Source organism: Ambystoma mexicanum, chromosome 9, assembly GCF_040938575.1.
Source record: "Ambystoma mexicanum isolate Mex_15411 chromosome 9, UKY_AmexF1_1, whole genome shotgun sequence".
NCBI classification, from domain to species: domain Eukaryota; kingdom Metazoa; phylum Chordata; class Amphibia; order Caudata; family Ambystomatidae; genus Ambystoma; species Ambystoma mexicanum.
The window spans coordinates 676,472,198-676,498,912 of NC_090931.1; the positions used below are offsets into that span (position 1 = coordinate 676,472,198).

General features: G+C 44.3%; 1 protein-coding gene across 3 annotated transcripts in view; it reads left to right on the forward strand.

The window, feature by feature from the left end:
- Positions 1-26,715, forward strand: part of NBEAL1 (neurobeachin like 1) — a 2,018,929-nt gene that overhangs the window by 418,106 nt on the left and 1,574,108 nt on the right. For 2 of the 3 annotated variants that reach the window (XM_069615520.1, XM_069615522.1), the window contains 2 exons: positions 2,299-2,385; positions 26,364-26,447. In XM_069615520.1, the coding sequence (XP_069471621.1) occupies positions 2,299-2,385; positions 26,364-26,447 (171 nt within the window). The remainder of the gene's footprint in view (positions 1-2,298; positions 2,386-26,363; positions 26,448-26,715) is intronic. The other variant, XM_069615521.1, reaches the window with a different exon arrangement.

The window sequence follows — 26,715 nt, forward strand, 5'->3', positions numbered from 1 at the left end:
CTTTGCAAGATTCTTTCTCCAGTCATCCTCCATCAATGTGGGGTTGATTTTACGCTGCTATAAAAAAAACTGTGGTTCAAAATAGTGACTGGAGTTGTTGTAGTGAAGAGGGTATAAAGGATAGACTTTCAAAGCCCAGTGCCTATTGGGAATAACGATTTTGCGACATCTGTTAACCTCACTGTCCCAAGAACGGGCATCAAATTGGTGCTTATCCCCATCTTAGAAGACCATTGTTCATGACCTATAGAAGAACTGAGAACTGAGGCAGTCGCTGCTTGTTGACACAACTTGTGTGTGTCTAAGTGCTAATGTCTGAAAACAGACTCCATTTGTAGCGTCTCTTCTCTATCAACTTCACTGATCGGCACTAGACCACCTTCTCCATAAAGTAAAGCAAGGCACCTGAATAAGAGAGAAATGGCAAAATTGAATAACAATTTTTATTTTTGTGAAATGCACTCCTTTATCAGAGTGGATAATTTTTTCGTTTCAGAAGATATTGACTATTTGTCTGTAGCATGGCCCCTATTTGAAAGCATGTAGCTTCATTGCTTTAATGTGCTTATTGTTTGTATGCTATAAAATAATTTCATTTAATATATTAACCCTCATTGTGTTGGTTACTGTATGTTTTTGGCAGCATTGCATCAACTGAATAACATTGTTGCTTGTCTTCAGGCCAAAACCAAAAGGCTGTTGTACCTGCTTTTAGCTGATATTTCTCTTCTGTTTTTCAATCGTTTACGCTGATGTGTTTGCAGCAAAGAAAAAAGGAAAACAGTAGATTCTCTAGCAACTTCTCTCAGCAGTTTATTTTGACTTACAATAGTCTTAAATTGTATTTAGAAATGATTAATATTCTCCAAGTTGTCCTCAGTCTTCCGGATACAAATGTTAGCTTTAGTAGTTCTGAATTAAGATTCTGAAACCCCCCAACACTCCTGCATTCTTTGTGTTCGAACTACCACATTTGGTTGGCAGGCTAGAGCCGCTTTCTATTACTTGCATTGGATTACCTAAAACCTGGTACAGGATCGTATAGCATTGTTCCTGCCTAATTAGTTTTAAAAACATTGGGTTGCAGGCTCGGCTAAATAGCACACATTTGAAAGCACTGCTGGGCTAGTTCCATGTCTGGCAAGAGGCCATTTTTCCTCTACCCACCCCCTTTTGTGTAAGTCTAAAGAAGTGCCCAGGGGTTTCATTTAAATACCTAACAATCTAGTCTGGAACCCACATTTATCACGGTGGCGTTTGTCCTCTGCATCCCTGTGCTGCGCAAACAAGGTGGTGAAGCCCTGATGCTGCTTGCTATAGAACTTCCCACAGCACTGTTGTGCTTCTAACTAATTCCATCATGTTTCCCAGATTTAGAAACCCCTCATCCCCCCAGCGCCCACCAAATGGTTTTTCCCCAAACTTTGCTGGAAATGCTAGGCTAGTCGAATGGCTTCATTTCATGCCTCCCGGGAATCCTGCTGCTTTTAGAGCGAACTGTGTACAAAGTTGTGGTTTGAGATTTACTGCTTGGTAAATAATACGATCTAGTCAAAATTAGTCCCCCATCGACTAAAATAATTGGAACAATACCATGTGAAAAAGAAGAAAAGCCAGACTGCAACTGGTTTATGAAATGTAATTGAGTCCAGATTTTCCATTGGAAGTTTGTGGCACCAGCTGAAGATGTATTGCATAGCATCATTTAGGCATTCAATCCATGGGAACAAAGGCACTGATGTATTGGCTTAGCGCTAGCGCTCCTCATTACCTAAAACAGGCCCCTTTTTAAAGTTGAAAGAATGTTTTGGGTTGTTTATAGGATACAAATCAATAAAGATATAAAATCTAGACAACTGCACCGTACTACTGCTCCTTCGCCTCACGAAGACATGGGGGGTGAGAGGGGGAGTACCTGTTCATGCAGATTGCTAAGCCTGCAACTGATGTTTGCCCTCTTGCCTTCGCCCTTCCGCTCTGTTACAGCAGCTGGCATGGAAGGCAACATGTCACAGACATCCGTCCTCTGCGAGATAATTGATAGCAGCAACCCAGAATAAGGCTTAGGCTAGAAGTAAAATACAAATGCCCTTATGAGCTGGTGTTTGTTTTATAGACCGGATCTCCTGAGGGTGGTGGGGGATGGCTTGTGTACACTAAGCTTGCAAATGCTAGTTACTTTGCGTATTATAGACATGTTTATTACTGATGTACGCTTTGAATGTCCAGCCTGCCGCGTCTGGCTGCCTGTAACTGTTTAATGCACCTCTCTCCAATGTTCTTGTCTCTGTTTAACAGCTGTTTTTAAGCGCTAACAATAAGGTGGCAGACAAGAGCGAGAAAGACCTTGCCAACACATTTCTGACAGAAATGAATGAGGACCAGGTACTTCGAGTGCACAGCCTGCGTTTTGCTTCACCTTGAGCCTAAGCACGGTGGGGACCGCCATTCCTGTACTTCACCCGGTCTCAAATAGTCTGAGAGCGTAGGGCCCCCCTCGACCTCGTTCCCACGTTATTAATGCAGAGGGCCTCACTGGGGTTTGCAACCGCAATTGCTGACGCCAAAGATGCATTGCTAGGACTACCTTTAGAATTAGCTGTGCTTGTGATAGTAGCCACAGACAGATTCTTGGGTTTGTGGGACTGGTTACGAAGTGGTCGAGTAGGCAGAGCATTTTTGAAAAAAACATTTAGGAAGTCTTTTCCATCGCCCATCAGTCATTGAGATGATCCATTTGGCACCTTAAGAAACCAAGAAAAGCAATCCAAGTTTGTTGATCATAGGTGCGCTTTCCTTGTCATTTCCTTGGAGCCTGATGGAGAGGCTGTTTTGATTGGGAGAAGGTGAAGTACAGGACTGGGAAATACCAACACAATCAACCTGGTGGCGATTTCATTTTCTGTCGTTCATCCTCCTTATCGGGACCTTCTGTATCTCTCTGTGGTGGCTGGGGCTTTCACGTGCACGTGTTCATGCCTGCATGCAGTGTGTGATGGTTGCCACAAATGCTGCAGTGATGGCTGTAGTGTAGAATTTAGTGGACAGTTTTCTTGGAAACTGTGGTTCTCCACCTTTTTGCAGAAATATTCAATCCAGTTACTTTTTGAATGATTTATAAGGTAAGTCTATTTCTGTGTCTTTATTTCTTGCACATTAGACGTGGGTACGTTTGAAGATTGGGAGAACAGCATTTTAATGACAGGCTCCATCTTTTCTGTGAACCTTTTTTGTTGAATTGCTGTCAGTTAAAGATGATTAAACTTGGTGGGCGTTGTGGATGGAAGAGATGTATTTAGTTCTGCTGTGCCTCAGAGCAGACTGTCTGTTGCTGTGCTGGAAGGAATCATGGAAATAGGACTCCTGTTCTACTGGAGCAGGGCCATAGCAGCTCCCATGCATTGAACATGTGTTAGATTTTGGCTTGCATGAGCATTCCGCATGCCTGCCGCACAGCTGCAGAATAAACGGATCCCGATGTCATCCTGTTATTTGCGCGAGTTCTGTCGTCCATATCCACTACCTCATCTGTGTTCTTGGAAGAGGCACAAGACAGCGGCCCATGGGATGGTAGCATGGAATCATAATGCAAGACGCACAGGAATGTCTCTGCAAATAGTTTCCGGAGGTTGTTGGGGGAGGGGAGGGGGGAGTGCAGAGGTCAAAGTGTCCAGAGGACACAGGTCCCACAAAACCTTAGGTCCGCTTTCCCTAAAAAGGAAGGAATTAGATGTTTGCCAAAAGTCACTTCAGCATTAATGTGTCCTTTAAATGGCCCACGCCGCTTTCCAAAGGTTGCAGTGCAATGGAGCATTGTGGTATAAAGTCCCATACCCCGCCATCTTGTGTAAGCCCGCTGCAACCCATTGAAGTATTTCTTATTTTCCCCTTTCCCGCTTTCTGGTCTTTTATGCAATGATTACCTTTTGGCAACCGCTCTGCTGACACCGACCACTGAGCCAGCAACAGGATTATCATTATTTGAACAATGACAGTGGCATTGGCTCTGCCTTTGTGTCTCGTTTATTATTATTTTGAGTATTACAATTCATAATTAGTAATTTAAATGCCTGTTTCTCAAAAATGTATATATAGAACTAGCCAATATATTTGATAAATGTAAATATTCTTGTTAAAAATGGCTCTTTTTTCCCTTTTCTTTTGTATTCTGTAAGTGTTACTATTCAGGATTCTTCTACTTTTTGAATAGTTGAGATGATTTGGAACATGATTTTCAATTAGAAAAGAGTTTGAAAATGAAGTATTTTGATAAATATATTCCAGAGAGCAACGTTTTCTTATTATTGGCAACTGGCCTGGAAGACATTCACATGACTTTAGCAATGTTTTTTTCTCAAAATGACTAGCACTCTCATTAATAGCTAGCGAACCTTAGCTTACTTCTATTTCACATACCCATCTCCTTTGAAAACATTTGCTTGTGACAATTAAGTGGGATCCCCTCTGAGAAGGTTTCTTTTTCAAAGTCTCTACCTGTGGCAGGACTTAGATAAGGCAATCTAGGCTTAGCAAGGCTTGCACAGCACCAGTTGAGCTAAACCACTCTAAAAAGTGTAGACCAAGCCGTAAGGTTGCACTAAGGAGGAACGGTCCATGTTGTGCAGGGCAGTTAGCACTTGAAAGAAATAGTAAATTAAAAGACCCATACAGGCAAGTACAACAATAATTCAAATTTATTACATTACTGCACCATGGCAAACGATACATATTAAAAGGTAATTAAAAACAACCATTTACATATATATAGCTCAAAGTTAGTTAACCGACTATGGTTTACACACTCCCTTAGTATCTCAGCCTTTATTAAATATTAAAACGCATAGGCTAAAGTGGAGACAGTTGTTAAACAAATTGGAACGTAAGCTTTGCACTTATATGGCACCCCAACTTCAAAAGTCCATCCCTCGATAGCACAGTCGCTCATTGTTTTATGCTACCCTACAAAAGGTACATGAGAGTCACAAGTGAGTAGCGTAACAGGGGCTAGCCATTGGGGAAGGCCGGGAAAAATAAGGCAATCGGAGAAAAACCATGTTGTTGATAGGTGACTTCAATGATTTAAGTCTGGTTGTAGAGTTCTGGGAAGCAGCTACCACACATGGGGTCCAAGAGGATGAACCCCAGAAGTACTGACCTGGGCACCATCGCCCTGGGCCAGCCCCTTATAGCGCTAAGGCAAGCAGGACTTTATACCCAATATATATTCAGTGCCGAGGGGGCAGTTAAAGAGATGCAAAGGCAGGCTCCCAAACCCTCAGAAGCGTAGAGACTGTCCTAGGCAACAGCAAATCGCTTGGAAAGACTTGTCTCATCACTGTTATCATGCACAGTCGTCTGGTTACAGGTTCAAGGGCGTTTACCCCAGTTTTTCTTTGGGTTCCTCTGGAGACCTTGCACAGTTAGGGGAGGAGGGTTCCTTGGGTTGGTCCCACAGCAAAGAAGATCTAGTCATACCTTGACCGATAAACGTCTTGCATTGACCCCTAGCAGGACATCGGTTGGACTTCGAGCTCCTGACTGCAATAACAAATAGTCCGTTTTTTTATTTGAGGGCCATACATTTTTCCCCCAAATATGCGGAAGTGACCGAGCATAGCACGGAGCCTGAACCAACCAAGTGGGCTCGTGGGGCTGCACATTTTAAAAATAAAGGGATACAATGTTGCATTTTACATCACACATTTTTGAAAAATTGTGTAAAAAGCTGCACAGTTTGCAATTGCTTTTGTTGGGTAACCCTTGAAAACGTACAATAGATCTAAGCCACTAGCAATGCACAGGAGCATTTTCATGGCGCTTTCCCCAAAATATATATATTCCAGTATAAAAAAACATGCTGGCTGTGCACCCATACATTTCCATGCTGGCTGCACCAATGTCTGCCCGTGTTCTCAGATCAGAACATATACATGATTGCTTTGCGCTTGATGCCAGTAAAAATACTATAAGAAAACATGTCCATACTGACTACGCCAATATATTCCAGATGTGAGAACATTTTCCTGCTGGCTTTGCCTGTAAAAAGGCCATGGCACAAGAAGAAAACATTTTAAGACCACCTGCACCAATATAGGCCAGTCTCACCACATAAGAACACTTATCCTCCTAGCTACTGATGCCAGTAAAAAATGCACTGCCATGTCAAAGAATATATTCAGACTGGTTGCACCAAAGTAGGGCAGTGTAGCCACGTAATAACACTTATCATGTTTGCTTTTTTCTTGAAGCCCATTAAATCATGCCATGTGACGATAAAAAATATATCCAGACTAGCCACCAACCTAGGCCAGTCGTGTCATGTAATTACAAAATGGGCATCAGGAGTAAAGCAAACATCAATCAGGTTTGCTTTATTCTTGATGGCCATAATAACATGCCATAACACAGTATGAAATATATCCAGACTGGCCCACAAACATTGGCCTCTTTTACCATGTAATAACACAACGCAAATCATGTTTCTTATACTCTTCATTTAGGTTTGCTTTACTCTTAATGCCCATTTTGTAATTGGGTGGCAAGACTGGCCTACGTTGGTGGGCCAGTAATATATGATATGGCATTTGCAACGCTCCTTGTAACAAGTGTTTCAAGGCGAGACGAGGCAAGGGAGGGGAACAAAGGGAGGACAGACAACGACCCTACTAGGCCAAGCGTCATTCAGATCGCGCAAGTGCAGGGGAAGGCGGCAGGGACAGTGCAGTACATGGGAATAGATAAAACAATAAGTAAAGTAAAGGCCATCATGTGGCAAGTGCATGGGTAAGTGCAGGCAACAGTTGTCAAGGGCTGGTAGGGGAACTGTAGGGATACAGAAACAGTCCCCAAGTGCAGGGATTGCCAGGTGGGCAGTGCAGGTGTGTGGCGCTGGCGGGGGAGGGACCTGGGTCCGAGATCAGAGGGTGTCCAGGTAGCCGGTGCAATTCCAGTAACCCCAAGGAGGTCAGCAGAGGAGAGGAGGAGAAAAAGCAGAAGCAAAGAGAAAGGTTTTGAGGTGCTTCCGGAACTGGAGATGGATCTCTTCAAGTTTAAGGGAGGCAGGGAGGCTATTCCAGAGGGAGGCCCCAGCCGAAGAAAGAGATCTGCCACCAACTCATTGCTTAGAGAAGCGACTGACTCTGAGGGAGTTGGAGGCGGATGAGCGAAGAGCTCGAGAGGGAAGATATTTAGGGAGAGAGAGTTGAAGGTATTGAGGCTCCAGGCCCTCAGAAGGCCTTGTGGACGATGCAGATGGTTCTGAACTTAATCCTTGCAGCCACTGGGAGCCAGTTTAGAGCTTTCAGTCCTGGAGAGATACGATCCCTGGGCTTGAGGCCAAGGACTCTCGCAGTCCTGTTCTGGATGAGTTGCAGAGGGTGGAGAATAGAAGCAGGCAGAATCAGAAAGAGGCTGTTGCAATAGTCTAGCCTAGAGAGAACCAGACCTCTGGAGACAGTGAGCTTCTGGGGGGAAGGAGAGGAAAGGAAGAATACCTCTGAGGAGGTGCAGCTGGTAGTGTGACTTCTTAGAGAAGTCAGAGATGTGAGGGGAGAAGGAGAGTGTGGAGTCGAAGATGACCCAGAGGTTTTTAGCCTTGCAGGTGGGAGCAGGAAGAGGGCCAAGAGAGGCCGGCCAGAGAGCTACAGGAAAGGAGGGAGCGGGGGTGCCGATGAGGAGAATCTCAGTCTTACTGGCATTAAGGCAGAGGTCATTGGCGGCACACCACTCCTGGTTTTCAGACAGACAGTCAGAGATGAGGGAAGGAGAGGAGGAGGCCGAGGGTAGCCTGAAAATGAGCTGGGTGTCATCCGTATAGCACTGAAAGTTGGGGCAGAGAGCGGCGATGCAGCGGGCAAGGAGTGCCAGGTATTGGTTGAACAGCCAGGGAGAGAGGTTAGACCCCTGGCGACACCACAATAGAGAAAAAGATAGCGGAGAGTAAGGACCCAAGTTGGACCTGGGAGGGTCGGTCAGAGTGGAAAGAAGTCTGCCACGCCAGAGCCTAACCAGTGATACCCAGGTTATCACGGAGACGGTTGAGCAGGATAGCATGGTTGACGGTGTCAAAGGCAGAAGAGAGATCAAGCAGGATAAGGACGCAGGGGGTGTTAGCGTCAAGGTTGGAGAGCAGGTCTTCATGGATGTTCAGGAGATATCCAGACTGGGCCACCAACGTAGGCCAGTCTTGCCACATAATTACAAAATGGGCATCAAGAGTAAAGCAAACATGAATTATGTTTTGTAAGGATGTAGAAGTAGGACTCTGACACAGTCGGGGCATGGTGGTTGGCAACACCTTTATTCAGAAGATAGATGAAAAGAAAACCCAACCTTGCGCTCTTTTTTAGAGGGGTTTCCCTGCCTCAACTAAAATGCTAATGGGTCTGTCGGAAGGTTGAAAGAAAAAAGTCCACAGTCAAATGTCAGAATCCTAACTCTTTCCCTTACACTATAAACTACACTGAAGAAGTAGTAGGTTTCTTTGGTCCAGGAGAACGACACCTTTCTTCTGGACAGACCTCAAAATAACTTTCAAACCCAACTGGTTGTGGGAATTTCTCCATTCTCCTGGCCTTTCTCAGGCTTGTATGGCAGTCCAACAACTGATGGGGGAATGTCTCCCTTCACCTGCCCTTTCTCAGGCTTATGCAGCAGTCCAGCAACTGAGGGGGGGAATGTCTCCCTTCACCTGGTCTTTCTCAGGCTTATTTTGTGTGCGTGTCCCAGATCCCTGTTGGTAGACCTGGTTCACTCCCCTGCCAGGTACTGTGCTGAGGAAGAGGGGGTGTACTTCTCTCCCTATTTGGTTGTGGGTCCCAGACCCCTACATTATCTTCTGTATCTGGTTTACCTGGTTCACTACCCTGCCAAGTATTCTCTTGGCTCACTCTCTATGAGGCCATCTCTGCCCATGTGTACGGTCCCAGACTCTGGTTCTCGGGCTTCTCTGGTCATTCCTACTTTCCCCAACAACCCCGTTACCTTCGGGTTCATTGTCGGGTCTTTGTTGCCGGTATGGAGCACTCCTGCAGCTACCTTCGGTTCCTCCCGTCCTCTCTTTTTCGCAGGCTCTGCCCTTTTCACAGTGACTCTGCAGTGATGGGTCTGAGACCCTGGTTACTGGGCTTCTCGCCAGGCAAGGAGTGTTCTGGTTGTTCCGTTCTGTTGCCTGTCTTCTTCTCTCCTACGGGCTCTTTTCTCTCTGCAGCGGCTCTGCAGCAGTAGAGGCTGGAGTCTCTCGCCACAGCCGTGTGGTTTGAGGGCTTGCTTCCGCTCTGCTCCAATTCCTCCAGCTCTCTTTTTGGTCTGCTAACTGCAAAAGGACATCACCTCCACGTTCCGTTTGGTATGTCATGTGCTGGCATACCCCTCCTCACCTTCATTATGAGGGTGAGGGTGGGGTGTTGGTACATGACATTGTAACCTTCTTTCCCCACCCCTCCCTTCCCCACATAGACCCGGCCCCAAACACACAAATGCGTTCATACACATTTATTCATCAGTTTCTCTCATTCAAACATGCATTCAAATATCCATTAATTTCTCCATTCACTCGTGAACAGATGCAACAGACCCTCTCATTCACTTGCGCACACTAACAAATAGGCTATGGCATTTATAACGCGCCTATACACAAGTGTTTCAAAAACTTGCATGCATACGCACATACGTGTACATACATGTATGCATTACAAAAAGAATGATCATTGCCTGCTGCCCCGGACTCGATGCCGTCTTCCACTGAGGCCCTCCGGCTCGCTCACAGCATTAACAGGAACCAGGAAGCAGAGAGCACTTCCTGTTTCCTGAGGGTGTGCATGGGAAGCTGGAGCACCTCCTAAACAATGCCCAGAGAGGCCTAAATGTGCATGGAGGCACTTTATGGTGTGCCCCTAGGCACTTTAAGGCCTAAATACTTCCTCAATGGGCAGTGCAAGGCTGGGAAAGCACAACACCCCCTGCCTTGCATGGCCTAATGCGCCTGTGGAATTTAAGCTGTCAAAGAGAAATGACGTTTACGTTTTCTTTTGGCAGTTAAAGCCTGCCCAGGAATGCTTGGGAGTGCTTTCCCTGGGCTGGCTTGGACTCGTAAATAGTGGGCGATGGGCTGGTCGGCATCCCATCGCACATTATGGAGAAGCAACCCCGGCCTGACGGGCTTCTCTTTTGGTAAAGGTCTGCGCACCGCGTTTCTAGCTGTGCAGCAGATCCCTGATGATGCACACAAAGATTTCCATCCTTTAGGTCAGATGAAAGTCCTTGCAGTGGAGCAAAACTGGATCATGGGGTTGCAGAGTGAATCAAAGGTGCTCAATTCAACAACACAGGAACAGTGATGAATCTCGAGCAGGACAGCTGATTGGTTGGTCACACCAGTCAAACGGAGGGAGTCACCTTGCAAAAGTGTCCCCTGGTGAACATAAAGTTGAGGTTTGTGATGCGGGAGAGTTGTCTGAGCTAATGCTGGTTCAGGCAGCAGTCCTCTGGCGTCCCTCATTCATCTCCTTCCGCTGTTCTCTTTAGCTGCAGTGGGCGACTTAATTCCTAGGTCCAGCTGCCCTCCTTTTATTCAGAATTTTGGCTGCGGGTGACCCCACCCCTCCAATAAGGAAGCTTGCAACATTCAAAGTTTGTCGTGGCTGTCCAATAGTGGAGAGCCAGCATCTCCCCAGCAACGTTCATGTCCCTGCAGGAATGTTGACTTGGAGCAGACCGCTTCCCTCGCTACTACCTGCCAGCTCTCACACACAGGAAAATCTTTGAGGGCTTTTGGCAATAAATCCACCAAGGTGCATTGTGCAATAGTTCCTGGAGCGTTCCATGTGCCGAATGGGATTACCACAATAAACGATCTCAGGCACAAATAACCAGACATGCTCAAAGAATATGGCAAAATACTACTTTATTATCAGTACAATAAAGTGGGGAAACCTGGTGAACAAACAGATGCAGCTCACACACTCTAAATGTATTTCTATTACATAAAAGGTTTTATACGTTCACATACGTCAGCTATGATGTCATCCTACATGGCTAACAGTAAAAACCTACTGGATGGAGGGATTGTTAGGGGAAATGTATACATATAGTTTGTATGAGTGTTAATATCATCATTGGAAGCCCCTTATCTGGTAGGCACGCCTTGAACTACCTCTAACTACGTAACATACTGATAATAGCATAACCGCAGCAGCTGATAGACAAGTGCAACAATGTATGGTCCACCATTACATAGATTCTCGTGATTGGTTGGCACTCTTACCAACCTTGGACATTAGGCTCATTAGCAGCACACAAGCAACAAACCCCAGGTGCAAGGGAACGTCAGACAACTGCCTTTCTTAGCTAATTAAACCTATCATCTCTCATCATTTACACCCTAAGCCAAGGCTTCGTCTTTGTAGTTGACAGTTGACCTTGCTGACTGTTCTCTTCTTCTGAACTTTAAAGGGCGTGAAGGTACATTGCTATCTTCGTCTGGAGCTTTATGATTAGGCATAGTTTTCCGGGCCTGAATCACGTGTGAGGAGACCATGATTTAGTCAGTTTTGCCCTTCTATTTAGTGCTAATTGATTCAATTGTATTGGGTGCTATTACTCTCCTTGGCCTCCCGAGACTTGGTTGCTCAATTCTGCATGTGCTTTCTGCCTCTTTAATTGAACAATACTTGGCATTTGCAACTGTTCACCTCTTTACTTAATCTAGGAGAAATATGTCCTGTGTACATGGCTTTTCCTCTTTGACTCCTTTCGAGCTATATAGTTTCTCTTGATGCAGCATCCTTGATTCTGAGCCAAGAAAATACCCTTTGTTCTTGCACGGATTTGTATTTCAGTGCCTGTCAGCATTACAGCCTTAGTTTCCCTTCTCAAGGCTTCTTGCTTGCTTCTTGCTTACTATTCTATTATGCCGATGTACATTTTCTCAAAATGGCTGCTTCACTCGCATTCAATTTCCTACTTTAGTGAGCTTCTATGTTGTCTTGTCTACCTTGCGTTTCTGCATATATACATTTATTACATCTATTGTCACTTATCATCTTAGTGTATATGGTTTTCTTCATATTCGCATATGTGTTTACTTCGTCACTTCAATCACGTCTTCATTCTTAGAATATCCATACAGCGAGTTCAGTGCGTCCACGCATCTTCTCTCTTTAGTGGCGTCACTTTACATCTGTCAGACTTCACTTTTGGTTCTTCTATGTCTAGTGGTATCTGCAGGCTCATGTGTACCGCATCAGTTCGAGGGTACATTCAATACCGTTGTCTGAGCCATTCCGTCTCATACCTTCAATATGGTATTGGGATTATACCAGGTGTCAAACACAGTGCTTTCTTGCTGTTCTTCCAGTATGACGGAGGTGAGGGGATGGGCTCTATAAATGACGTGTACATCTGCCTCTCTACAGCACAAAGAGAGATGAACCTGTCCCACCTGGCATAGTAGAACAACAACCAATAGCGACCAGGCCATTTTGAACAGGACTTAACACGAGAAGAGGTCATTTTGAGTATATGGTCCCCCTAAATACAATATCACGTCTAAAAGCCAGCCCATGATTTTGCATCCGAAAAAAAGGAACAAATGAAATGACTTCCACCAGCCTGTTCAGAGTTCTCTGGAAAAGTAACAAAAATGTTATTTAGAGCAAATACAAGGGGACACGTTGTCCCTACAGCACTCCGCATAAAATGGCTTGTGCTGCAGTAGGTAAAACATACATCATAAAAAGGAGGTGTCTATCAGTCCTACAGTGATAGACACATGTCCAGTGAACCCAAAACAGAAAAAGGGGCCCTTGGAAGCACAATGCACAGGGTGGTGGGGTGGTGCCATAGGAAAACACAGATGCCACAACAAAGTGGAAAGGTCTCCCCATGCTGTAAACCCAGAAATGTGGTCCTGTGTGCAGGTGGTGAGTGAGATAAACGAAAGTCTCACCCATCTTCAGAGACCAAGAATAACATCTCAATGAGTTCAGGAGTAGTGCTCGGATGCTCAAGAAAGAGAGGGAAAGATGTACAAAAAGAAAATACGAATTTACCCAAGGAGGAGGTGTGTGATGGCTTCAATTACCTGATTTCTGAAGGAAAGGAGACAGCCTGTCTGACTTTAATGGCAGGACTGGATGACGCAGATTGCATGATGTGTTCTGTTGGCACTAGTTCTGTGACTAGGAGATATTCCTGTTTGACGACATCAGGCATTGCCCCCAGATTTCCAAGCTAAATTGAGGAACATGCCCTTTGGTGTGGACCACCTCTTTTGCTCTAGGGCTGACGAGTCCCTTGAGAGGCTACTGCACAATCACTAGGTTTGACCATTAGGCAGCCTTCTGAACAACTTGCTTCTACTCCTACTTGGAAAAGGTAGAATTACTTCTCATCATTTTCCGAATGGGGAAGAGGCCAGACAGGAGCAGCCAGACCTGTCCAGTGGGGTTTCGCCAGAGATGGTAGAGGTAGACATGTAAAGTGTGGGTGAGGCAGTCCACAATGGCGGCAGTACTTCAAATCCATTTTAGGGACTTACCCCATGACTGGCCAGTTGAGGGGACGGCTGGCACAATGTTACAAAGAGTGGTTTGCTGTTGCTCCAGATGCATTGGGTCCATCAGGTGATACAAGGCAACTTTCTTCCCTATATATAACGTACACCGAACTACCCTCCATCCGGTCCTTCTGAGCCACCAGACCACCTAGTCCTACAGGAAATCGGCACCCTGCTGGCGAAAACAGCCATAGAGTTGGCATCAGCAACAGAGAAGGGTCATGGGTGGTATTTGAAATACTTTCTGGTGCAGAGGAACAATGGATGACTGCACCCCATCCTTGACCTGAGACAGTTGAACTAGTTCCTCAAGAAGGACAAATTCAGAATGGTGACCTTAGCGCAGATTGTTCATGCCCTATAGTCACAGGATTTGTTGTCGTTGCTGGACCTTCAGGAGGCTTCTTTTCATGTCCCGATACATGCAAAGCACTGATTGGCAGCACCCGTTACCAAACATGTCAGGTCCTGACTTTTGGTCTGACCTCCGCTCTGAGGATCTTAAACAAATTGCTATTGATGGTGGCGGGGAGTGTTTAAACAGAGATTGAGTCCGCATATTCCGCTAACTTGACAATTGGCTCCGAAAAGATAATAGAGTGAGACCTGTCAAAGATTCTTTTTGTAAATTTGCATCTGTCACAAAAGATCCAGTTACCAGTTTTTTACCCTCTCCCATCAAAGGAAGAGAAAGGGTTTCACAAGCTTGACCCTAAAAGAGCTCTGTGATTCTGTGTGGCCAGGACCAGAGAGTTCAGACAAGATGGACAGCTTTTTATAAAATATGTTAGGAAAAGCGGTTACAAAACAGACTGTCACGCTGGATTGTACTTTCCATTTCCGAATTATATTTATTAGCGATGGCCAATTTAACTAGAGGACTAACAGATGCTTCCCCTCTGAAAAGAGGGGGTGGGTGCCAGTTCTGGATATTTGTCAAGTGGCAAGTTGAGCCGCTTTGCATTCTTTTGCCAAACACTGTAACCGTTTAAATTACCTTTCTGCTCTTTCTGGATGCTCGATTTCACAGAGCAGTCCTACACACTTTATTGGTGTGACAAGCTTTTCAGTCAGTTGTGCTGTTCCCCAGGGGGTTAGTGAGCATATTTCGACCACTGCAGTTTATCGCCCGTTCGCGGGACCTCACCTCGGTACTGATCTTCTTGATGGGAGCACCAGACCAATGCATTAATGTCGAAGCAGACTTTTGGTGTGAAACATGTTTATTCTAGTGGCTATAACTGGGGTGAGAAGGTTGAGTTGCAGGCCCTCTCTTGCAGGCTTCATTAACTGACATTTTTTAAGAAAAAGATAATAATTGGAGTTCGACCTGCATTCCTGGCAAAAGTGGTTTTGGAATGCCATCTGTCCCAAAAGAGGCAGGTGCCTTTTTAAAAAAAATGTTTTACCCTCAACAGAAGAGGAAGGTTTTCACAGTCTTTGCCCTAATGGTGCTCTGAGCTTCAGTTTGTTTGATATGATGTCTAGCTTTTTATAAATTATGCTGGGGCAAAATTAGGAAACACTGTTATAAAATAACTCTATTGCACTGGATTGTACTCTACATTTTAGAATGCTATTCATTAGCAGGGAAAGAAGTACGTTACGTCCTTGGGTGCCCATTCACCTAGAGGTCTAACAGTAGGTTCTGCTTGGCAGAGAAGGGAGGGGACAGTCCTGGACATTTGCCAGGAGACAATTTGGGTTTCATCGCATACAGTTGCCAAACACTACTCTTTGGTTTCCCTATCTGGTCAGTTATTATTTGCATGATCTGTCTAAGATGGGCTGGTGGTAGCAGATATTTTTCTACTTTTTGCGCCATATTCTCTTTGCATTTTATTTCATAATGCCTTTAGTGTACCATATGCTCTGTTACTGGATGGTGGAGATCCCCTTTTGGGATGCCTTCCGGCAACTACTCTGGTTCCCCTGAGGCATGTCATGCATTTTGCAGCACGACTCATCAAAGGACTCCGTAAATTCAACCACATCACCCTGACCCTTATCGAACTGCATTGACTCCCGCTGCAAGCATGTATCATTTCAAATACTGCTGCTTCATCTACAAGGCAGTCAACCTAAAGTCCCCAAGCTACCTTGATGAAACTCAGCATCTCCAGAGGCTTACGATCCACCAGAAGTAAAGACAGTGCAGACTTGAACTCCACCTGTGCAGGAAGGAAAAAACAGAAGACAGACCTTCTCTGTCTACGCCCCAAGACTCTGGAATCTCCTACCCATCAACATCCGATTCGCTCCTTCAGTTCAGGAAAAAGCTCAAGACCCTCCTCCTTAGGCTAAAGTTCCTCCCTAGCCCCTAGGTCCATACACCGTCCACTCCCCACCCTACCTGGGAGTGGGTGATCTGATCCCACTGTTTTCGTCCCATGGTTACTTGTAAATCCATGGCTGACTATTGCCCTTCCTTTCTTTTTGTTAGATCCCCACTCACTTGTTTCATTGCTCCCTAACCTTATTTTCCCTCTGATTGTAAAGCACTCTGTTGCTTCCCGAAGCTAGGTCTGTGCTCAATAAATACCCTAATAATAATAATAATAATACTCTAAGATGGTTGTGCTGCCTGGTTTCGCCTTGTCCTTTGCCCATTTTGTCTTTTGGCCTTCTTACTTGCCCCTCTGTGCTGGATTTGCCATGTATGGTGAGCCCTGTTGGTATGCGTTTGTGGCTGAATGCTGGAGCTGGGACTTCCTGGTTCCAGCCCACATCCTTGCCAATTGTGTCTGTTGCTGGGCAGATGCAGTGGCTGGAGGCTGTCCATTTTAACTGCTCCAGTTTAAATGGTGCAGATTCATATTAATGGTGGGCTTGGGGACGACTTCAGGACGTCAACTCCTGTACAAAAGAAGGTCTCCTGTAGCCATTCCTCAGCGCCTCATTGGAGCAAAGACCATTTTGAAGAGGTGCATCTCACTAAAGACCCAGAACTAGTTGTTGCAGCCATCCAGCATTGTCTTCTTCAACCGTCCTGCTCCTTTGCTAGTTTCCAGAAGGCTTTCATCAATGCTTAGACACCTGGACTTGTGCGAACAACCAGTCCTGACCCCTGCTTTAGGATCCTGCCCATGGAAGCTTTCTGAAGCATCACAGAGCCATCCTTTGGACTGACCAGTTTCCTTGTGGCCACACTGCATCAGTCGTCATCCTAGTTCGGACTTGGGACAACACAGATTCTCGAACAGTTAAGCAAGAGGCCTGCCCTGCACTTGTAGCTCTCCAGCCCAAGGAGGGGCCTTGCAGAATCAGCTTCCTTGTTTCCACCACAAGATTTGATTAATCAGTTGATTGCTGATTTCCGCTTGAAACATTTCTTGGGGATTCTCTGAGGTAGTCAAGAACATGGTGGTCTTTTGCTTCAAATGGTAATTTCTTCATCTTGCCTGGGTCATCTAGCTGTCCAATGACAGGTACAGTCTTGCCAGGGCGTGGGACCGCCAACTAGCCGGACCGTAATCCTGACGCTGAAAGTGATCCCTGCACCAGCGATCTCTGTGCTCCCTCCCACAGCAACAAGACATGAAGCACGAGATCCCAGCGATTTTGGGAGCCTCTGGAGTGGAGTGGTCCCTGAGTGAATCAGAGTGCAGGGGGTGAGTTAACATGCTTGTCTCCACCCCCACACCCTCCAATCGGTTTAACAGGCGTACAGTAATTACCCTACTTCTCCCTTGCCTGACCTTAATCAGTGGAGGTCTGGTCAAGGATCCCGCCCTGGCTTCCCCGGATGTGGTGGGATTGGGAGAATGTCTCCTAAGAACTTCTCTGCCATTGTTCTTAACACTTAAAAATTTCCTGTTGGTTTCCCATCACTGGTTTTGACTACTTTAAAGACTCCTAGCCTCCTGAAAGGGTTTTATTGGGCCTTGTGACTCTAACAAGGGAAGGACTTTTTAAAGTGTACAACCTTATAATTATAAGATTGTGCATTGTGTTTTGACACTTTTATTTTAACCTATTACTTCACAAATTGATTTGTTTGTTTATTTATTTGTTTTCCGCCTTTTATTCCTGAATCCCAAAATGCATCAGTATTGGGGTTTTCATTCATTCAATTCCATCTAGTTCCTTAATCCACACTAACACTTTGCTTTAAAATATCTGGATTTGTTTGCATTGGCATCACATGTGCCAAAAGCTCCCAGGCTCCCTACATCCCCTCAAGCAAAAAAGGCTAATCTCAGAGAACACGGACAGCCTAATGTGATTAAAATGCCACTTATGCATAGGTTTCCCTGTCTATATCTTATAAAGTGAAGCTATCAGCACCTGAAATGCCTTGCAGCACATTAGTTTCCATACATTTTATTTTAATTGTTATCTTATTGTTTGAACGCACCTAGCTCAATAGCACCACAGCTCTGTACAGGGTGTGGGTAGCCAGCGTTTGGGCTGCAATCGTTTAAAAGTACACCAGTACTGTGTGCGGTCTGTGCATCCGTTGGGATTAGTCCTTGGTTAGGTGCCACGTTTTGAGAGATTTGCGAAATTGAATGATTGCAGGGGCTTTCCGAGCAAATACCAGGATCGAGTGCCAGTGGGTGGGTGCATAATAAGGGAAGGGTTGTTTACAAGTTCTCTCTTTGCAGACAAGTTGTGATTCAAGCTGTTTGGTCATTTTGCTGGGCGAGGGTTGTGTGCCACCAGATATTTCTTTATAGGGTCCCGGAAGCCTGCAGGTATTGGGTCGCCGTAACGTAAACACAGGACAAGAGAATGGACAGGATGTAAAAAGGCAGCTGGCCAGTCAAAAAAGGGGTTATTCAGTAAAATAGGAAGGTTTTCAGTTATTTACAAAAACAGTTTAAGTCTTTTTGCGATCTTAAATCCACAGGAAGGAAATTCCAAACTTTTGCTTATTGGGCCAGGAAGGATCTTCCCAGACTGTTGTCTCGTTTAAAGGCTGATGTTTTCACCATAGCTAGTGTGAAGGAGCATAGTGTTCTTGATGGTTCGTACATGGTCACAAGCTTTTTGATGTAACGAGGAGCGTTGTGTATACAGACTTATGTACAAGCATGGCAGCTTTAAATTGTGTGGCGATGGGTAGCCAGTGAACGTCTTGTCGGCTTTGATATGATCTCTTCTGGATTTCCCTTTGACTGCATCATTTTGTATTACTTGCAATGCCTGCATATTTTTTTTTTTTTTAGATGCCCCTATTAGGAGGGCATTACCATAATCCAACCTGTAGAGGATGGTTGCACGAGCAGCTGAAGAGCAATTGGTTTAGTTTGTCAGTCTGATTAACGTGGTGGTCAGAATCTAAGTTGGAGTTAAGATGGAAGCCTAATGTTTTAATTTTCTTATACATGGATCTGGCAGTCTTGATGGGAAAAGACATGTATATAGAGTCAAGTTTGGAACAGACATGGGCCATGCTGAAGATTAATAGCTTGGTTTTATTGCTGTTGAGGCACATACAGTGTTGATTCATCCAAGTTTCAATGTGATTATAGATAGTTTGTAGAGAAGCGGAATCCAGATCGTAATCTCCTGACAACTCAAAAACCATCTGCGTGTCGTCAGTGTAATTTGTGAAAAACACATTAAGGCTGACCAAGAGACTGCACAGTGGTTTAATGTACAGGTTGAAAAGCAGAGGAGAGATGCATGCCCCCTAGGGAACTCTGCATGTTATAGGGGACGAGTGCGAGGTGGCATTATTCCAGAATGACTTTGGAGGTCCTGTGCGACAGAAAGGACAGAGTCCACTCAATTGTGTTGTTATTGCATTGACCAATTTCACAGAGAGTGTGAAGCAGCCCATCATGATCTAAGAGGTCAAACGCTGCTAATAAGTCCAAAAGGACAAGCAGACCAGCTTTCCCTTTGTCCGAGATGTTGAACATCTGTGATTGAAGGTCTGTAAGTACTGTCTCAATGCTGTATGATGGGCGAAAGCCTCATTGTCGGACATGAAGAATGTTATTAGCCTCAACAAAAGATTGGAGTTGTGAGGTTGCTTGCACCTTTATTCAGGAATATCAAAAGGAAGTTACAATTTGTGATAGGATGTAGATTGTTTGGGTCTTTGTGGCCGAGCTCAGGTTTTTTGATTAAAGGTGTAACAGTAACTTTTTTGATTAAGTCAGGGACCTGGTTACAGAGAAATGAAGAGTTCACAAATCTAACAAGGAAAGGGGTAAAAATGTCCTTGTGTTACAAAAAGATATTCAGGGGAATCACATTTTCCGAGCCTTGAGAGGGACGCAGAGAAGCTAGCGTGTTTAGCATGTCTATGGCGGTGACAGGAGTAAAACAGAATGTGGTAGATATATCTCCTTTTGAGCAAGATCACAAGGAGTGACTATCCCGGTAGGGTTTTTACTTAAGTCTTGTTTAATTCTGTCACAAGCTTTACAAATTTTTGCTTCAAAAGCATGTTGTATGTTGATGCAGTCTTGGTCTGTGGATGATACCCGGGTAGGAGAGGTGCCAGCTTTCTCCAAGGATTTGATTATTTCAAAGAGTTTCTTTGTGTTATTTTTATATTCCTCAATTAGTCTGTTGAAAAGTTGTTTCTTTGCGTCACAGATGGCATTTTTATAGTCTTTGTCTAGGGCTTTCCATGCAGCTTTTGTGGAATCTGAAGGGCATTTTAGCCATCTCATCTCTACTTGTCTTTTCATTAGACTTAGTTCTTGAGTGTACCACTTTTGATGGCCAAAGTTCTCTCTAACTAGTTTACTTCTGATTGGGCCACTATGTCTAACATGGAGTTAAACGAGTAGTAGAACTATAATCATGGGTGTCTCTTGATCTGTGGTGTTGTTCATTATCAAGTTCAGACATTGTTTTAGATTCTCAGCTCTAACATTTTTGAAGTTGCTGTTTAGAACTCGCTTTGATGGATTTTTCTTATTCAGAGTCTGGTGGAAAAATTTAGATTGGAATGTGATTGAATTGTGGTCAGACCAAATACATGCCAAGGATGTTGATACAAAGATTTGTGGCCACGACCCAATCTAGAATGTTCCCTTTGTCATGAGTCGGAGAGTCGTTGAATACATGATAGAATTATTTAGAGCAGTTTCGAGAGTAGAAGCTTCTTTGTCATTATTGTTTTTGCGCCAACGGTTAAAATCCCACACCAATATCGTTGCACAATTCCTACCCTGTAGGTCGTGTAAAATACGGACAATTTCTTGGTTGAAGTTGGGCATATTGGTGGTTGGAGGGCGATATACTAGTACAAAGTTGATACAACTTTGATTCGTGGGGGCCATTTTTACGTGAAGTATTTTGCAGTCTTTGCAAGAGCTGGGTACCTGGAACAACCCCAACTGTGTTTTGGCAATGATTGCAACTCCGCCACCCAGGCCTGTAGAGCAGTTCACACAGTGGGTGTTGTATCCGTCTGGTGTAGCCAGGCTGATTAAGGGACCACTGGTACTTGTTGTTCAGGTTTCTGTAAGGAGTAAGAGATCTAAATCGTGATCCACAATATAATCATGAATGTTAGGTGTGTGTTTAGTAGGGGAGCGGGTATTTAAGTAGTGTTGGTTTTATTTTTATCGGGTGGTGGTTTCTTGGTTACTTTGTTATTGGGAGAAACTGCTGGGTTATTAAGCAGTGCAGTGTTTCCTCTTTGCTGACCATTATTTGGAGAGTTTGTGTGGCTGGTGTCCATTCCCTCTGAAATCTGTGTGATAATGCTGGGGGGAGGGGCATCATAAATGTGAGTAGTAGTCGGGGAGGGTTTTGCGTCATGAGCTTGGCTTGTAGGGAATCGCATCATGTGCTGGTCACCCGCCTTCACTTGCAAAGGAGGGCCTAATAAAGTAGTTCTAAAGGAAGAGTCTGGACAAGATGGGACTGTTTCAGGTTGATTAGCAGGTAGAGGATCTAGTCTCATTCTGAGGTATTTGTCAATGATGGCAAGTTGACAGGCCTTTTGTATGGAAAGTAGTAGTTTTATGCTCTCCGGATAGCCCATCTTGTGGCTTGATGCAACAATGGAAGTACAGAGGGGTCCTGGCGTAGTATACTGAGCAGGTTACCAGGAAGTGGGCAAAGGTCCAAAAGATGGTACTTACTCGGGAGGTTAATCAGGAAAACCCTTCAGGAAATTGTCTTGCTGGCGCAGACTGGCTTGTCGCGGAAGCGCCTGACGTTTCCTTAAGGCGGCATTAGGAATCCTGGGGGGGGTTGTAGAAATACTATATGAGCGCAGCGCACGGCAGCAGAGTCAAGATAGTTATAGATATGTGAAGCTTAGCCGCCAGGCACGCTGGTGTTCTACTCGTGACTGTTTTGTAGGTGGTACTCTCAGTCTTGAACAGTATCCTGGCATGGAGAGTAGGCCAATGTAGTTTGTGTAGGATGGGGGTGATTCGGCCAACCCTCCACGCACCTATAACAGGATGTGCTGCAGCATGGTGGACTGCTTTTAGACCAGCCAAGTGAACGCTGTGAGCCTCATCAGGAGGGAATTCCCCCATCAATATACAAGACCACAAGGGCCTGCATTACAGTCCAGAAGTCCTGCAGAGGGATGAAGGGTTTGATGATTTGGAAAAGGGTGCAGATTCGGAGTCAAGCGGTTTGGGCCTCCTTGGATATGCGTTCCTGAAAGGACAGGCTGCCGTCAATGGTTAAGTTTAAGGATCTTACTCTACTGAATCCAATAGTTATGTATCAAAACCTTCTAGTCGTATATCATTGAGCCGTTTCTGGACAAGTTGTTGTTTAGAGTAGGACCGATGCAGACAAATTTGGTCTTAGAGGTATTAAGTTTAGGGTACGCAGTCAACATACAGGTCTATTTGATGGCTAGGTAATAGCAGAGACGACTGATGTCCTGTGGGCTTTTTACTCTCATGTAAACTGAGTATTGTATGCATTTTGGGATCTTTTCCCCAGTTACTCTTATTCAGAGAATGATCGCCAAGTTCAAGAAGCCTCACCACTGCAGTTTAATATTAGTGGTTCCCTACTGGTCATCAACAATTTTTCTCTGACCTCTCCATCTTGCAGTGGAAGGACCACTCCTATTTCAACTTGTCCAGGATCTCCTTTCTCAGCAGTAGAGGGCAGTTATTCACCCTTTCTGTATGCCTTGGCAGCTCGGAGCCTCTGTGGAATTGGCATTAGGCCACTTTGGAATTTCCCAGGATAATGTGAGGGTGATCCACACGGCCAGGCAACCATCCACAAGATTGTAATATCAAAGTAAGTGGATTTGTTTCTGCCACTGGGTTTTGCACAATAAATTGACTCCTAACGTGTCACATTAACAATATCTTACTCTTTTCATTCTATTTAGCAAAGGTTGGTATTGAGGTTGATGCCTGTACAACTTAATCAGCAGTCAAAGGCGCTTACGGAAATACAAAGGATGCTGTTTTTTCATCAGAAAATCCTATTATTAAATGCAACTTTGAAGGACTACTCAGGATTTTCCCTCTGGTAAAGAAACCATATCCTGTGTGTGATCTTAATATTGTAATCTCATTTGGTTTTGTGGAAACATCCATCATTTCTACCCAAGATTAATTTCAATTGCGAGGTTTGCTTTTCCGCATTTTTTCTTCTCCTTCCTTAAGAGCAGAGGAGATGTTATCGGCAGAAATTCCACCTGCTCTACGATCTGCAAGCATTACTTAAATGGATCCTGGCTCGTGCTCGGATGCAGCGTTCAGCCAAGCAGCCTTGAGAAATCGGTTCGCTTAGTGCAATAAAGGTTCCTCCTCTATCTTTGTTCATGTGTTGAGTAATCACATATGCAGTGTGATTTAAGGGGACGGGACTGGAGTAAGATAAAGTTACCCACTGTAGTAGTAACGTCTGTACTCCCTAGGCCAGTATCGCCTTTGATCCATATCTCCTCTGCCCATTTCTCTACATTCCGAAAGGCCTGCTCTATGATTACAGCCTGACCTTTATTAGATGCATATACTGTCACTGGCATGATCTTAAAACCTCATAAATCCTGTACCATTAAAAGCCTGCACTCAAGTGCCCTCTTGATTTGCCTTTCATCCAAGTGGAATTCTTTCCACAGGAGGATTGCCACTTTCCTCTTTTTCCCAATATAGCACGCCCAGACGGTCTGATCAAGTACCCTGCCAAATAGGCAATATTCTTCTCCTTTCCTGAAATATAGCTCCTGAACAAACATTACCAGTCAGTTTCTTCCATGTGAAATCCTAACTTTCAATGACCTTTTATGAGGAGAGTTGAGACCTTATACATTTAGAATTGCCACCATTATCCGTTTATTCTCATGAGGGCCCATATTCCCTCGTGTTCAGTAACATTTCCTCTCTCTCCCTCTCCTGTCACCTCTGTAATTGTCTTCTTTAGTTACAATGATAAATGCCTTGCACCCCTCAGGCCCACTTAATCGCTACATAAAAATGACTTTCCAAAGGTTTACACATCAACAGCACAAACCAAATAATCCCATAACTATTTAATTTTGGTATATCCTTTGAGAAACCCAGTGTCACCTGGGCCACCAGAATATAAGACCTAAAACTTTCGCCTCCCTCCCAAAAGTAATAACCTCCCATTAAAGCCATGATTTGCAGCAAAATCGCCAGTGACACTGCACATGTTCTACTTCTGAAAATAACTTAATTTTTCTGACCACTCTTCCCTTTCTGACTCCTTTGCTAAACGTCACACTACCCAATATCCCTACTTTTCATCCATTCTCCTGCTATAGAAAAAGGAAATCCCCCACTTCGGTCAACCAACCTACAAGTGGTTTGCACGATCTTTGCTTCTCCAGGGTGTTAATGGAGAGATGTGATTCTGCGCCTTTATAAGAACTTCCATCTTATCATTATTGTAGTGGCATCCAGACACTACCATCCTAGGACTCCCAAGGGTTGGGGAAGGCATCTCCTCTATGTATATGGTCAAAGATACTTTTGTTGACCTTATCCTCAGCATTGTCCATTCTACCTCAGATTTCTGCCATGGACAACTGAACATCCGAATGCAAGGCTTTTATTTCCAATACAATGCCCTGGATATCCGCATTAGTCGCCATCCCCACACCATTCATTACCAAAGATTGAGCCATCTTCCCATCAGATACTACGTCTCCTTCCTCCGTTGTATCCAAAACGGCATTCGAGGCATATTGTCGCTCAAGAGTGCTTTACTTATACTCTGGATTTCATTAGGCTTCTGGCAACTTCACCATTTTCTTTTCTCTGTTTACCCGTACTGAGAGCGGTTGTTTGTGCTGTATCTTGATTCAGTGCCCCACCATTACCTGGATCCCTGCACTGGGGATCAATGATAAGGAGAGAGGTTTTCTATCTCCAACTTCAATCCCTCTCCTTGTTTCGGTGACTATTCAAACTTACCAAATTATTACGATCCCCCCTGGCATCAGGCCATGTATCACTGCACGTCACTTCATAGTCCTCAATCACTGCAGTGAGGTTCTGGGTTCTTGGTACATCTCCTCTTCTCTTTACCCCCGCACTTTGCTGTGTTGCACAGATTCACGGCTGCCTCCACCCCTCACTCTCACTCTCACAACTGTTAGATGATGGAGCACCGCTGCTCATTCCTAAATCCCGCCTCTTCACTGACAGGTTTCGGTTTAGCGGTGTGGCTTCCATCCCCTGTAAGGTTCTGGTGTGGGCCTCTCATGCAGAGATTCTAAGAGCTCCTTCTTAGTCCGGGCCCAATGCCACCGCAGAGACGAACAGTGTTGCACTATGGGGAGGTGACAGTTTCAATTAATCTGCTTCTTTTCTGTGCTGAATCATGGTTACTTTGCTTATTTTCAAGAGGGGTTGTCGGAGACCTTCGATTAGGCAGCCATCTTAGTCTGAGCCCCTTGGACGTCTCAACACCTCTTCTTTTTAACTGTTGACATATAATTTGTGCAATCTTCTCTTTAAAAAACGTGTTTACACTACATAGATTTGATTCTTTTGCCTCGCCAGATTTGGCCTTTTGATACAGGTTTGAACAGTTCCTACTCTACCCAAGTTTCTTAAATAATTTGTACATTGTTTATTAAAAAAATGACTGGTCACAATGCTGTTTTTAGTGCGTCGGTATTTTATGACTCATTTGTTGACCTCTTACCTTTTGGAGATTGGCCCCCACAATGTTTATTCATTTTCAGGCAAATATTCTTCCAAAATGAATGCTTTTGTAACTTATTTATTCTGCCCTGCAGTCAGGACTGGCCAGTTTAAAAAAAAAAAAGTCATTTTCAAAAACAAGGTTTTAACTAAGTATCTTATTGCAACAAATGCGATCTTGCTTGTTGAGGACAGTAGCAGTTTTTAGATTATATTAAATCGGAATATGGAGTGCTGCATGTTTGTTGTGATTGTTACGTTGTTCATCAGTCAATTCAACAGTGTCTGATTTATTTTCTAGAAATAGTATAAAAAAGCTAAGGCAGCAAAACTGTTGGAAACATGCACTTTATGAGCGGTAATGTTACAGAATACATTGATCGTTTTTATGGCACTAAAGAAGAAAGTTGTGTTCATTTTTGTCATCCCTTCTGCTATACAAAATGACAGTTGTTTGTGTGGTATGCTATAAACGTTTCCTTGCAAGGGATGCAATGTAATATTTCTGTATGTATGTCTGTTTGTCAACACATTTCTTCTTTCTGACCATCACGGCTGATAATCACTTGTTTTCTAGATTAATTCTTAGTAGTGGCGTCATTAAATTCTAGATTATGGGGTAATGATTTTAAAGCATGCCAAGTAACTGATTTCTTTCAGTATGGAAGATGATTCTGAAGCCCAATGTTAATGTCATGTTTTGTGTGTAATCTTCCTACTTTTGCATTTAGGCATTTCAGGCACAGTTAGACTGTTTGACGGTAACAACAATCAAAGCTCTCACAGCAATCAAGCACAAATCTCCTGCTGCAAAGGTACATTTTAAATGTATTTCTCATCTATAATTTGCTTTATGGTGCTTTTCCACATCTCAAAGGCATCTGAATGCTGTGCTTGCATATCACAAATGACTATTTTCATGACATAATGCTCAAAACGTCACGTTCAAAAGGAAAGACACAGGCTCATTGGGAAGCCTTTGGATATTAAGGGTTTCAGCTTGTAGTAATAATGCAGGTCCGATATTAAGAGAGCACCCATTATAATGTGATGGCGAGGTTGTCGGAGATCTCGGATAAGTGG